The 13,025-nt window shown below is 40.5% G+C and overlaps 1 protein-coding gene across 1 annotated transcript; it reads right to left on the bottom strand.

Annotated features, from left to right (window-relative positions):
* Positions 1–59: 59 nt before the first annotated feature.
* Positions 60–12,976, bottom strand: acss1 (acyl-CoA synthetase short chain family member 1). The gene is made up of 15 exons (XM_063495383.1): positions 12,786–12,976; positions 12,101–12,492; positions 11,801–11,897; positions 11,532–11,731; positions 10,536–10,711; positions 9,809–9,961; positions 9,348–9,495; positions 8,057–8,194; positions 7,174–7,266; positions 3,118–3,230; positions 2,573–2,699; positions 2,322–2,449; positions 1,535–1,598; positions 1,321–1,442; positions 60–1,234 (listed from the first exon to the last, which is right to left on the bottom strand). Exons 2-15 carry the CDS (start codon positions 12,411–12,413, stop codon positions 1,061–1,063), a joined length of 2,046 nt encoding a protein of 681 aa, XP_063351453.1. The 5' UTR covers positions 12,414–12,492; positions 12,786–12,976; the 3' UTR covers positions 60–1,060.
* Positions 12,977–13,025: the final 49 nt, after the last annotated feature.

Here is a 13,025-nt window from a genome sequence, read left to right as displayed (position 1 = left end):
CAAAAAGTTCTGGTCCCACATAAAGTTCACATTTTAAGATGAAAACAAAAACAACTCTGTAAATCTTTAATGCATTTATGTGACTTTACAGTAGCTTAGTGTACAACATTTCCAATGGGAGAATGGTTATTACTGTGTAATAAAAAAACGTTCACACAATATTCTTTTTAATTCCTACTAAGAAATACGTCGGTATCTGTCTGCTCACATGAAAATTGGTATATTTGATGAAGGCAAGCAAAATTATACCTTCATACTATGATCCCAGCTTGAAGTACATCAACATTTTGTGCTTTTTAATTCACATTATTTCTTCTAGCATTTTTGAGCCATCACATGCCATCTCCTACCTGATATATGAAATTTGAAACAATAGAAAATTAGTTTTGACCCAAAGAATCACTGATAGAAAAATCATCCTCCTATCAAAATGTAGGCTAAAAAGAGACCTCTCATATGTAGTAAATACTTTCAGCCAGACCCTAATCCCATATGGTGATACGACCCTTTAAAGTTTACCTAAAGTGCACATTTTGAGCTTCTCTATAGCGAATTATCACCAACCAATGCTTTGGTGTAATTTTCTTCACTGGCTCTATACCACCTCCTGTGACATTGAAGCTCAAGGTTAGAAAAATTGTGCTGAACAAAAACAACATTTTCACTTTAGAGTTTGAATTTTTGTGTGTGTGTGTAAAATTTACTTGTTTGCAGTTTTTAAATTGTCAAATTTGACATTGACATTTGTTTTTCCTGAAAATTCCATGTTTCCCTTTCTTAAAGGGGATATAACTTGTAAAATAGTCAAAAAAGTGAAATTTCATCTGGCTTCATTAAATAACATTATTTTGTAAAATATTCTGGGAGGTTAGGTGGGAACTTTTTAAGGTTTTGTGGGTCTGGTTTATCTGGAGATTGTAGACAGATTTTAAAAAGAGCCTATCAGAATTATCTGGCTATTAAAAATTATTTTTCATACAAAGGCACAGGTCTGGTTCATGAAAATGGAGTGCAACACGCAAGCTTTCCATTTACACTCTTCTCTCCTTCAGAAAACACCTTATGGTCGATTTTTACTCAAGAGTTTCTCGTGACCTTGAATGATCTCCTGAACTGCTGCAGGATCATCCAGAGTGCTGAGGTCGCCCAAACCCTCCAAGTCGCTCTCCACAACTTTACGCAGCACCCGTCGCATTATCTTACCCGAGCGGGTTTTTGGCAGACGCTTGGCAAACTGTGACGAACACCAACACAATGAGAAGTTATTAAATAAAGTCAGTCATGACTGCCAGCATTTTCAAGTCAGCACTACAAAATTACCTGGATGAAATCCGGAGAAGCGTACTTGGCGATCTTTTCAGATACCATGCCGTTTAGCTGCCTCGACAAGTCTGCCTCTTGTACATCGATGCCTTTTTTAAGCACCACAAAGGCGTAGACACCTGACGATTCAAAAATCACATTTATCTGCTACATTTAGCAAAACACATTGCTGACTGATTTACACTGAAAGGAACTGTGCTGAGTTTCTTACCTTGTCCTTTGATGCTGTGTGTATACCCTACGACAGCAGATTCAGCCACTGCAGGACACTGATTCTGTTTACAGAAGTCACAAACAGGATAAATTCAGGATCTTCATACTTTGTGGTTCTTCTAGAAAGGCATTAAACTATTGATTTTTTTAAAAAAATTAAACAACAACCATATATTGCATCTGATAGATCAGCCAATATGTTTTTTTCTTTCAGATACAGTAAACTTGAACAGATTTATAACATTTGTAATATGTAGTAATTTATTTACTCATTTTGGCTCTGCCCACCTCTACTCCAATCGCCTGTTTATTGTATTTTGGGGGCTTTCCAACTGAGAAGTTGAAGATTGCCCTCTGGTGGACACACTGTATAATGTCAACAATATGTTTGAAGGGCGTCTGCTTTTTTTTTTCTTTTTCTGACCGTTATAAATGCCAATATTTATAGATGGGCAAATGGTTAATATTGATCTATAATATCAGTGAAGTGATGAGCTGATAATTGAGCTCTACAGCGCATTACTATTTAGGCTGTGGGCTGTAGCCGGACCATGCTCCCATCAGCAGTGATGCTCCTCAACATAAAAGTCAGGACAGTTTAACAGAGAAATTGAAGATTGCTCTAGGACTCCCAGAGAAAGATGCATTGTGAGCTTAATAAGGACTCAACTTTAAAGATGACATGGTTTTTGCTTTTTAAGCTCAGAGCTGTGAACCTTGTTTAATCAGGTACATTTGAGCTTTTGAAATGCAAGACATTCAAGTTAATCAGTTATTGGCCTTACCACTACATCCTCTATCTCTGCTGTCCCTATCCTGTGACCGCTCACGTTAATGACATCATCAAGGCGGCCAGTGATCTGGTAGTACCCATCCTCAGACCGATAGGCACCGTCACCAGTAAAGAAGTAACCTATATTATGTGCACCAGTACAGAAGGATTTAGAGACTGTACATTTCTCTTTATGTGAAATCAGATATTAAGAAAACATTACGAAAACAGAGGCGGTCTGTTCCTGAACTTGTAAAGCTGTACCAGGATAAGGCTGGAAGTATGTGTCAATAAATCTCTGGTGGTCATTATGAATGGTTCTGGCCATACCAGGCCAAGGTTGAGCCATACACAGGGCTCCGGATGTGTTGTTGGAAGTCAGCACTTCGCCCTGAAAAAATCCAAAAACAATGCTAAATGTTAACCAGAAAACAGTGTTACAAAACTTCTAAAACATTCCCAGGACACACAGAAACGCTACATTAAACCTCATTTAGCTCACTGGATGATTTTTTTTTTTTGGTATGTTTTGGTTATGAGAAGCAGAAAAAAAAAAGACTGGCTCAGGGACATCACTCCAACTGTCAGCACAATCTGTGCTTTGCAAATGCAAAAGCAACCTCAATCAGCACAAAACAGAGCGACAGATTTTTAATAGGGGGTTTGGCATGCACACACTTGGCCTGATCGTGGGAGTGGGATGAGTATCAAAAGTGACACAGCTGGTGGCTATTTTATAATCCTAATCTGACCCCATCTCCCAGGTCGTTCCCAGCCATCCAACATTTGCAGGAACAGCACACACACACCTCAGTGTCCATAAGCACCGGCTTAATGCCAAAAAAGGGTCGCATAGCCATTCCTGGGACAATCTCTGCGTCTGGGTCTGATGGCCTTGGTGCGATGCAGATGCCACCCGTCTCTGAGAACAGAGCAGAGCGAGTAAAGTGTAAATATATTTCAACATTTTTCCTTCATATTACTCTGCCCTGTCCCTCACACTCAGCCCAACTGGTTAGGGTATATAAAAATCTTTAATAAGCTTTCCAGACAGACACATATGGTAAATTTAATAGTACAAAGGAATAAATTGCATCCCACTGTTAGCTATGGCAATTATTATTAGTTTTATTATAAATTTTATTTTAAACTTGGTAGAGATGTTCCCCAAGGATCCACACTTGGCCCAGCGATGTGTTCAGTATACATTGTATTTAAACAGTTTTTGCCAATTTAATGTTGCTCAGAGGATTTTGTTTTGTTTATTAAGCCACTTAACATTGATCTATGAATCATTCAAGCATAAAAGGTACCTAACTCAAGGGATGAACCAGTGTTGTGTCTACACACAACAGACAAAGAACCAATTTTAGGCACTTTTTAGAAGCAGCATACCAAAGTTAACACACTTTGACACACACAAAACAGCATTTTTAAACTCCCAAAGAGTTATTAGCTGAAGACCTGATATTATTATTTATTTATGACGTGAATTATGTTCTTTAAAAAATTGAGGAAATTCAAAAGGAAGACCTGAAATAGCACCTGGATTTAAAAAATGGTCTAAGTGGAAGGTTGAATGTCAAGAGGTCCTTCTTGAGGAAGGGAAACCTCAACATTATTGAAGGCCTGTGGGATCATCTTAACAGACAGCAGAAAAAAGGCAGCCGACATCTAAAGAAAAGCTTTGAATGTCATCCAAGAAGAAAGTTTGCCGAAGAGAGTTCAGGCTGTGAACTGAAGAACTGAAGAATAAAGGCGGTTATATCACTTGTACGAACTCTGTTTTTGCCTAATATACTGCATTCCCATACATGTTGTCATAGTTCAATAAATCGCAGCTTGTGAATCTACTGTAAGCCCTTCTCATTGCTACAGATGTAGATTGTGGAATTACAGCCATACTAAGTAAATTAAATGCTATTAGGTCTGCGTGGACATCAGGGACCTCTGGTAATCCTCCTGGTGGTGTTGGTAGCAACAGAGGGGACTTTCTACAAAATAGGACACAACAGATGATTCGACAATAGCATTAGCCACTGGCATCCTGTTTACATCATCTGCAACTGTGAGAGTTGTTGCTTCACAGTCCCAAGAAACAATGTGATTAACACAAACAGTCCAGGTCGAGCACACAGGCAGTTAAGTATAAAAACCGGAGACAGCAAGCCCGGCTTCCAGTTTGAATTTTGCTGACTTTGGACACAACTAGGTTATCTCTTTTTCCAGTGATGAGGTTGCATCATGTGTCTGAAAGTTTAAATACACTAAGCTATTTTTCCCCTTCATTTGCGCTGATTGAAGCTACTTTGCAACCTCCCATCATCCTCTGTCCTCTCACCTCTCCAGTCCTGGATCATCCTACATGGAGGCTGTACGCCAGCAACGGATCAAAATCCATTTTCCTCTCTAAACAGGCTACTTGCTTCCAGATCAACCAAATGGCATTTATGAATAATGCCACTTAGCCCTAATTGAAAACACTGGACCATGAAAATAACATAACAACATAATCCTTTTTACAGAAGTAGGGTATTTAGGTCATATCTGTGTCTGTAATTCTCAAGCTCATGATGCTCTAATGTTTAATTATCGTCAATTAATTATGGACTTTTGCCATTTGTATGGTAATTAACCCTGCTCTGCACCATTAGGTCATTACGCAATCTAATGAAGAGATAACTGACATTATTAGCAAAATCAGCTGATTTCTAGCACGATGTTATTATGTCCCATCCAATGCTACACTTGTGCAGCATTCTGGAGTCTTTCAGTCATCAAATGCTGAAGGACATTATTATTTTGCAAGTTCTTCTTTCCAGTGGAGTTAGTCATAACTTCTGCAGTCACAACATGTGCATCCTGCTGTTGAAACAAGCTAACTGCCACAACTGACCAATAAAAAGGAAGGGGGTAGTTTCTGCAACCTTCTGATAACCCTATATAAAAGAAAATAAAGATTAAAAAAAGCAATTGTGTGAAAAAGTAGAAAAGAAAACCCATGAGCAAATTTTGGTTTGGAGCTTCAGTAGGTTAAAATAAAATATAATAAATAGGATGAAGCAGCAGTGCCTGCCTGATAAACCGGTTCTGGCTACATCCTAGCTTCCTGTTTGTTTGTTTGTCTGTTTTTTGCATATTTGTCACACTTACATCTTTTAGATCAAACAATTTAATATTAGACAAAGTTACCTTGAGGGTAAATACAAAGTGCATTTCCAAAAAATGAGGTTAATCACAGTTAATTCATTATTTAACAAGCCGGGTGCAATTGCTTTTCAACACAGGGTCAGATAGCTTTAGATAATTTATTAAAGGAACAAAGCTAAGTCATCATTTATAAACTGCATTTTGTATTTATGATGGTTTTATTTGTCTAATATTACAATTTGTTTAATTATTTGAAGCATTTCATTGTGACAAATAGGTAAAAAAAAAATCAGGAAGGGGGCAAATACTTTTTCCACAGCACTGCAAGTGTGTCTTTACTGTGTGTACGCAAATTGGCCAGTACAAAAGCAGCACTTTTGTTCTGATATATGCCAGAATTACAGAACCGAGCGTAGGCGGGCTGATGAGACCTCTGTGTGGGAAAGGTTTATCTCAGCACTCCAATTAAGGCCACAAGGCAGACAAGTTAGCGTGTTTGTTGACGTGAGCAGAATAAATTGGTGAAACTGAGACTCGTCAAGTTTATCCTAACATTTTGTGAAAGTCCAACCTGTTTTTACGTTTGGATACTCAGTGCCGGAGTCACATGATTTTGGTTTGGCACCACAGATTAGCACATGGGAGAAGTGCATCCTCTTCAGATCTAAATGTCCTTATCCCCACTTTGGTGATGGATGACTTGAGTGTTAAAGTCATTGAATTTCCTTCTTTTTTTTTCTTTAAAAAAAAAAAAATCTCATTCCTTTGGTTTCCTGAACCGCTTCTGACATAATCTTTAACTCTGAGAAGAAAACATGTGGTTTGATTTTTAACTCCTAAGAGAAGAGAAAATGTCTCTCTCCCTCTCTCTGTCACACACACACATTACGTAACACTGTTATTGCTACAGGGACTCAGGCAGCTTCTCTCCCCTTTAAGATGGACCGTTTTAGTGTCTGCAGACGTGGCTGTCTTTGAGGAGGAGTTCATGACCTTACAGTAAGTTCCCATTGTGGAAGGATTAGGAATGAGGAATGTTCTAAGACTCACCATGAAGCATGAAAATCCAATGTGAGCACAAAAAAGGAATTATTACAGATCAGTTAGAGAATACAGGGCGATATAAGGAGAGTAGGACAGACTATAGACTCACACCCTATATAACATTTATAGACCATGCTTGGTTAGGTGATGACTGAGTTTTTCCAGCAATATAGCACTACAAACACACAAAGGAAAGTGAGGGGTGTACAAATTATTTGAGATGAAATAAAAATTGATCCAAACCTCAAACTGTACACATCTGTATCTCACTGTTCTATAAATAATTTGAGAAGTATGATCAACGGCTCTTTACAGGCTGGGATTCTCGCCGTTTCTCTCAAACGTGCTGTAATCACATCGCTACGTAAGAAACAATAACTTCAATCCACTGATAGTTAATAATTACCAGTTATTAACTGCAAATAACTTAGGACACCAGGGTCCAGCTGACTCACTGTTATTTTAATCAGCCTGACTCTCTTTGGTTGTTTCATACAGACAGCTGCATAAAAAAAAAATACTGTTCTAAACAGAACTTTGTAACTTTACTCTTTTCAATAATCTAATATTTAGATTTCTGATGTATCCAGCTGAGTTTGTGATACTGTAAAATGTTGTGTAGTGTTGTAAAATGTGTCGAATAAACCTGTCACTTCTGTGTGTTCAGTTACCGGTCTGCCACCAGGTGTCCACCACAGGACAGCGTCCGTCCCCGACCACTCTGTGGTACCACTCCCATGCTTCGGTGTTGATCGGCTCGCCCACTGCAGACAGACAAGAATAGCTTAAATCATACGGTACCGTGCAAAAGTATTCAGCCACCTGTCATTTCCTTACAATTTGCTTCCAAGGAGCCAGACTTTCTTTGGGAGCAGACCGGTTCAGTCCAGCTCTTGAGTCATTTGGCAAACTTGAGCCTTTTCTCCGTGTTTCCCCTCGTCTTGGCTTACTTAAGGAGGACACACTACACACCATGCTAAGATTTGGCAAGTTATTGGCTAATAGCTCTTTATGAGTAATCTTGTTGGCGGAAAATCAGTATTTTATGCCTGTCAAAGTGTGTTATAGTTGGCATTTTAGATTTGAACAAAGAAATTGGGACAAAAGATTTTTTTGTGACAGGCTGCTAGTAACAAAGTGCCTAAATATACAATTTAAAATTGGCGCAACACTGGTTCATCCAGTGAGTTTTGTGCCATTTTATGGTTAAATGAGTCATAGGGCAGTGTTAAATGGCTTAGGAAACAAACAACCAAAAAAGAAAATTTCCTCGAAAAATTGTCAGGTACAAGGCCCGGACAGAAAATAAGTGAAAAAGCAGCCAGTGTCCAAAGAAAAACTTTGAAAGACCTTCAGAAATCTTGAAGAACTATTGCTCAAGAAAAAAAAATGCTGGAAAGTCTCTTTCAACACAAAGAAATTAGAGATGGCTTAAAACTTTTTACACAGCAACTCTCTGTCTATAACCGCCTCATGGCTTCATGTCTATTACTACACAAATGAGAACCAGGTGAAAAAAATACTTATTCTTTCTAAGCATCATGTTTCACATACCAGACCCGAGGGTTTTGAGGGTGGCGCGGTCGTACTTGTTCACCCACTGATCTCCATACTTGAGCAGCAGGCGGATTGCTGTGGGGGCCCCATAAAACTGGTTGATCTTGAGTCTCTCAACCATGTCCCAGTATCTTCCTGTGAACAAGACAAAATATTGATTTATTTTTTAAACTTTTGGGTTAGGATAAAGCAGTAGCCTAAAAACCGAACCCTTAAACTGTCTTTTCCCTTTGACAAAAATGTGGTGGACGTGCAGACACAGATGAAGCCTGGACTTTTTAAACAGACGATGCTAATTTTAGCATGTAAAATATGGCCTAACTGTAAACAGTTATACACAACAGCAGGGCTCTTGGCCAAAAATAAGAATGCAGAGCAGAAAAAGCATGTATCAACACTCTCCACAGAAAATGAAACTACATTTTGGAATAGGCACGTTTTTTAAAGGTACTTTTTGTAATTACCCTCTGCAAACTTTAATCAAAATGTTATGCATCAGTGGGGCAGCGCTAGGTGTGCTGAACATTTTGGATGTGTGTTGCTGTTCTTCTAAATTTTTATATTTCTTTTTAAAAACCTATCACTTGAAGAAGCTTTGCCTTTTTCTGTGCCGATAACGGCTCAAACAATGGAGACTGTCATCTACATGTTGCAGCTGTTTACTGTCACCAGGGGGCAGTGTCACAAACAGTCTGTGCTACTCTTGTTTGTGTTTTTGTCAGTCCTTCAGCCAACCATAACCAACAAAGAGCTGAGTGTTCAACCAATCACTTTTCATGCTGCTTCTCCCACTATGTGAGACACTCGGCTATCACTTCCTGTTCTGGCTCACTTTTCAACCAATCAGCATTCAACCTGCATACAATGTAAGCCATGGGAAGCTACGCACTGCTGGTTTTTCATATGACTTCACCCAAGCATGACTGCATACCAATAATCCTTCACTCTGCACAGTCATATAGCTACGCAAAGAAACGCAAACACGGTATCATAAATCCGTCACACGGCAGTTTGCTGCACCATCTTGTGGTGCAATCTGGAATTACACAAAAGTACACCCCAGCGCTAGTTCAACTTCAGTTGATCTCTCTTTAAAACAATACATAGCATGGAATAGGAGCACTTGTTTCTTCACATAAGTTCATTACGTAAAGTTTTAAACTATCATTAAACACAAAAATTTACAAGAATGTCTTTCCATCAAAGAAACATTTTACTTTTTATTTTGTGATAGTGTATTTGGACACCTCAAATCATAATTTCCATTTTATTGTAATCATGTTCATACCTGGGTCTGGGTAAATAGGAGTGCTCTCAAACAGCACAGTGGTTGCCCCATTGGCCAGCGGCCCATAGACCACGTAACTGTGTCCCGTTATCCAGCCAATATCCGCCACACAGCCAAATACATCACCATCGTGGTAGCTGAAGACATACTGGTGATGACAGGGAATAATTAGAGGACTAGATGAGACAAAAACATAAAAATACTTTGAATATTCACTATCACGTGGCTCAATATTTATACTAATATTCGACCCTTCTGAACAACAAAAATCTTGAACTGTCCCATCATGCAAAAAACATTTCAGAGAGCCTCCTGATTTAATGTGGTGCAAACCAGGCTGAAATTTCCTCTTACAGATGGTCACACGGAATTAGACATCACATTTTTGCCATTTATGGCCTTTGTTGGGAAATGGGAGCTAAACACTGTGTTTGCCGATAACGAAAACAGTGATTGTTTACCCTGTGTGTGAGCGCAGCATACAGCAGGTATCCAGCCTGTGTGTGGACAAGACCTTTGGGCTTCCCTGTGCTGCCAGATGTGTAAAGGAGGAACAGGATGTCCTCGCTGTTCATGACAGCTGGCTCACACACAACATCTTCCTTTAGCATCTCCTGTATGATGCAGTGAATAAACACAGTTACAACACCACTTATATTTTTAAGGCCAGATCACAAGAAGACACAACAGCCCGTGTTTAGATTTTGTATCTGTCACTGTGCCAGGAGGTCAGAAGAGCCTGTGCACAGTTGTTATATCTGACAGTCACTAGTCAATCTCCTGATTAGTTTAGCAGAGGCTAGCTAAGAAAACGGGTTTCAAGAGCTAACATAGACACACATATTCCAGCTGTTCAGCCAGAGTCACTTTAGGTCCTTGTTCGTCAGGACACACAAGCGTGAAATTTCTTAATTTCTCATTTCTAATGTTTTGTTTGCTCATTGCAAACAAAACATATCAGATGCACTTGTGATCTAATTGCAAAAAATGAAGAGGAAACACATGCGATATAAGATGCAAAATGCGCATGCTAGTATTGATTGTTTTAGTTACTGATCAGATTTAAAAGAAACTCACATGAGTAACTGTGATTTTTCTTCTTTCGGTTATTTGTTCAAAAATACCAAATTCGCCCTCTAAAGCTTATATTTGGATTGTAAGGATTTGATTCGCTTTCTGCTCCCTCACCTCCTCTATGGCAATGTCCCTGGCCGTCATGGTGACCGGATTGTCTGTTCTCATAGCAACAAAAACCTGCTTTACTGTCGGACAGCTCTGCACCGCTGTGTCCACGGTTTTCTTCAGTTCTGTGACCTTACCACCCCTGACCCCCTGGTTCACCGTGATGACTGTGCTGGACTGAGCTGCAAGAAGTTGAAAAAAATGAATAAATAACACAAAGAAACAAACAGTCTGATGTTTTGGAGTGTCCAAAAAGCTCTGATGTTCGGGGTGTTCTGGGTTGTTTTACACTGAGACGTTGGTAGTTAATTAATAAGTTCCTAATGGCTGCCTTAAACTATGATTGCACTTTGCAACCTGTTTCCCTACTCTGTGGGGCCTCTTGATTTAAGGACTAGGTTTCTTCGAATGATTCCTTAGTCAGATTTCTTAGAACTGGGGGAGCTGTTTCAATGCCATGGACTGTTTGCCATGTTCCTTGAGACAAAGGGAGTTTTTGTAGAGTGGTGAGCTGCATTTTGAATGCTCAGTTGGTAGGCGGCTGTTATGTGGGGAGACTATGGACTACAGTGTTTAAGTGGGCAGCATGGGTAAGAGTATGGATGTTAGGACCCAAAGTCTCACGGCTAACCACTGCACTCGGTATGCAGTATGATCAGTATTGATCACCTCACTCAGTGTCTTTAACTTTGTGACTTCTTTGATGTAATGTTATAAATGTAAACATCCTGCCATGCCCCCTAAAGACATAAATTACATATTGATTCCTAGTTTTTAGAGCCGTTTAATAAGACAGTTGCAAAATCATGGATGAAGAACCACTAAATCACAAAAATGATCAAGTATAAAACATTGGGGACCTTGCTGAGGGGAACTACAGATTGGGTCAATGAGTAGTGCCCACTGGCACAGCACATGATGTCATTTGCTCCGCTGCTGATATTAAAATGTTGACAGGTGCAGCTCTAAGGCAGCTTTAGGAGCTCAATAATAACATCTCACCATCCCTGATTCGCTCTGCCAGGGCATCTGCGCTGAAGCCCGCAAACACCACGTTGTGGGCCGCACCAATGCGGGCACAGGCCAACATGGACGCCACGGCCAGCGGGCAGGTAGGCATGTAGATGGTGACGCAGTCCCCCCTCTTCACACCATGCCGCCTTAACAGGTTGCCCAGTCGACAGGTCATCTCCAGCAACTCTCTGCAAACACATGCTCATGAACTTCAGGAACCAGAACCATCAGTGCAGCACCAACTCCAAACTACTCACCTGTAGGTGTACTTCATCGCTGACCCCCTTTCATCTCTCTCCCAGATCAGAGCCACCCTCTCAGGACAAGTGTGCACATGGCGATCCAAGCAGTTCACTGCAGGAGTCCGGAAGGAAACAGAGAGATGACGAGGTCTCCTTGTGTACTAATCAGCACAGTGCCATGAGGATACTGTATGTGCAGATATATGACACACAGTAGTACCTGGCTTTGCTTCTCAACATAAAGGGAGCACAGAAAACTTTGTGCGATGGCACACATGCTTATTGTATTCTACTTAAAAGTGGACGCAATCTCACCGGACACATTTAGCTTTCCTCCCTCGAACCACTTGATCTTGCCTCGGCTCAGGTCACAGTCCTGCACGGTGTGGAAAGGAGTGCTCCAGCAGAGCCTGTGGCGCGCCACAGCGGCCCAGAAGCTCTCACTGTTGGAGACGGACAACTCCCGCAGCGCCGCGCGGCCCGACATCCCCTCAAAGCCCGCAGCCTCCGGCATGAACGCCGCGACGTTGCACCGACTTCGACCCGAAACATGGAGATAAGACGCAAGAATCCGACGAGCGAAAGAAGAAGCGACGTACTTGGAAGTGCTACCGCACGGCAGCCACATGTTGTCAGTGAAAGTGCTCTGCGCTTGCTGAACGATGTTCCCAAACCATTTCCGTCACGTATGAGGCCGTTGAGATATCCTGGAAATCACACAGATTAAATTTCGAGAGGTGAAAACTTGGAAACTCCGAAGAGTTCAAAGAGGAAGGGCTTGAGGAGTGATGCGTTAAAGGGCGGTTACAAACTAGTGAGCCGACACTTGTGAACATATCAAGAAAATTAAAAAAAAACCCCACAGAGTTGCAAGTTGTTTTTCACCGTGAAGTTGGTAATGTTGAAATCAACCCCATTAAAGTCTTTCCAAACATTGCTAACCTCTGGGTACAAACTGTTTCTCAAATCCACCACTTTCACTTTCAACAATAAGACTCACTGTTTACGTTGCATGCTGGACCATCATAACCACGTATTTTTGTTAACATCTACAAATCCTTATTATTTCACATTTAAACGGTTTAAACAACTTCGCTGAGCTTCTGTTTCCGGATATAAACGAACATCCGCAGTACGGTTTAACTTTGGCTTTGACGTCTTCGCGTTACAGACTGCCACCTACGATGCCATCTGCAGCCGCGTACAGCTTGTACTTAACTTCACTTAACAGTGTGTTTTC

Source organism: Pelmatolapia mariae, linkage group LG15 (assembly GCF_036321145.2).
Source record: "Pelmatolapia mariae isolate MD_Pm_ZW linkage group LG15, Pm_UMD_F_2, whole genome shotgun sequence".
Classification (NCBI taxonomy): Eukaryota; Metazoa; Chordata; class Actinopteri; order Cichliformes; family Cichlidae; genus Pelmatolapia; species Pelmatolapia mariae.
The sequence above is the reverse complement of the archived record's forward strand: the minus strand, read 5'-3'. Positions and strand labels throughout refer to the sequence as shown.

What these genes read in the sequence shown, in the direction of transcription:
- acss1 (XM_063495383.1), bottom strand. Translation starts at nt 12,413, where the DNA reads ATGTGGCTGCCGTGCGGTAGCACTTCCAAGTACGTCGCTTCTTCTTTC. An exon ending in GGGACATTGCCATAGAGGAG is followed by an intron (nt 9,962 to 10,535) that starts GTGAGGGAGCAG and finishes TGCATCATACAG; the next exon opens with GAGATGCTAAAGGAAGATGT. An exon ending in GGACACCTGGTGGCAGACCG is followed by an intron (nt 3,231 to 7,173) that starts GTAACTGAACAC and finishes CTCTGTTCTCAG; the next exon opens with AGACGGGTGGCATCTGCATC.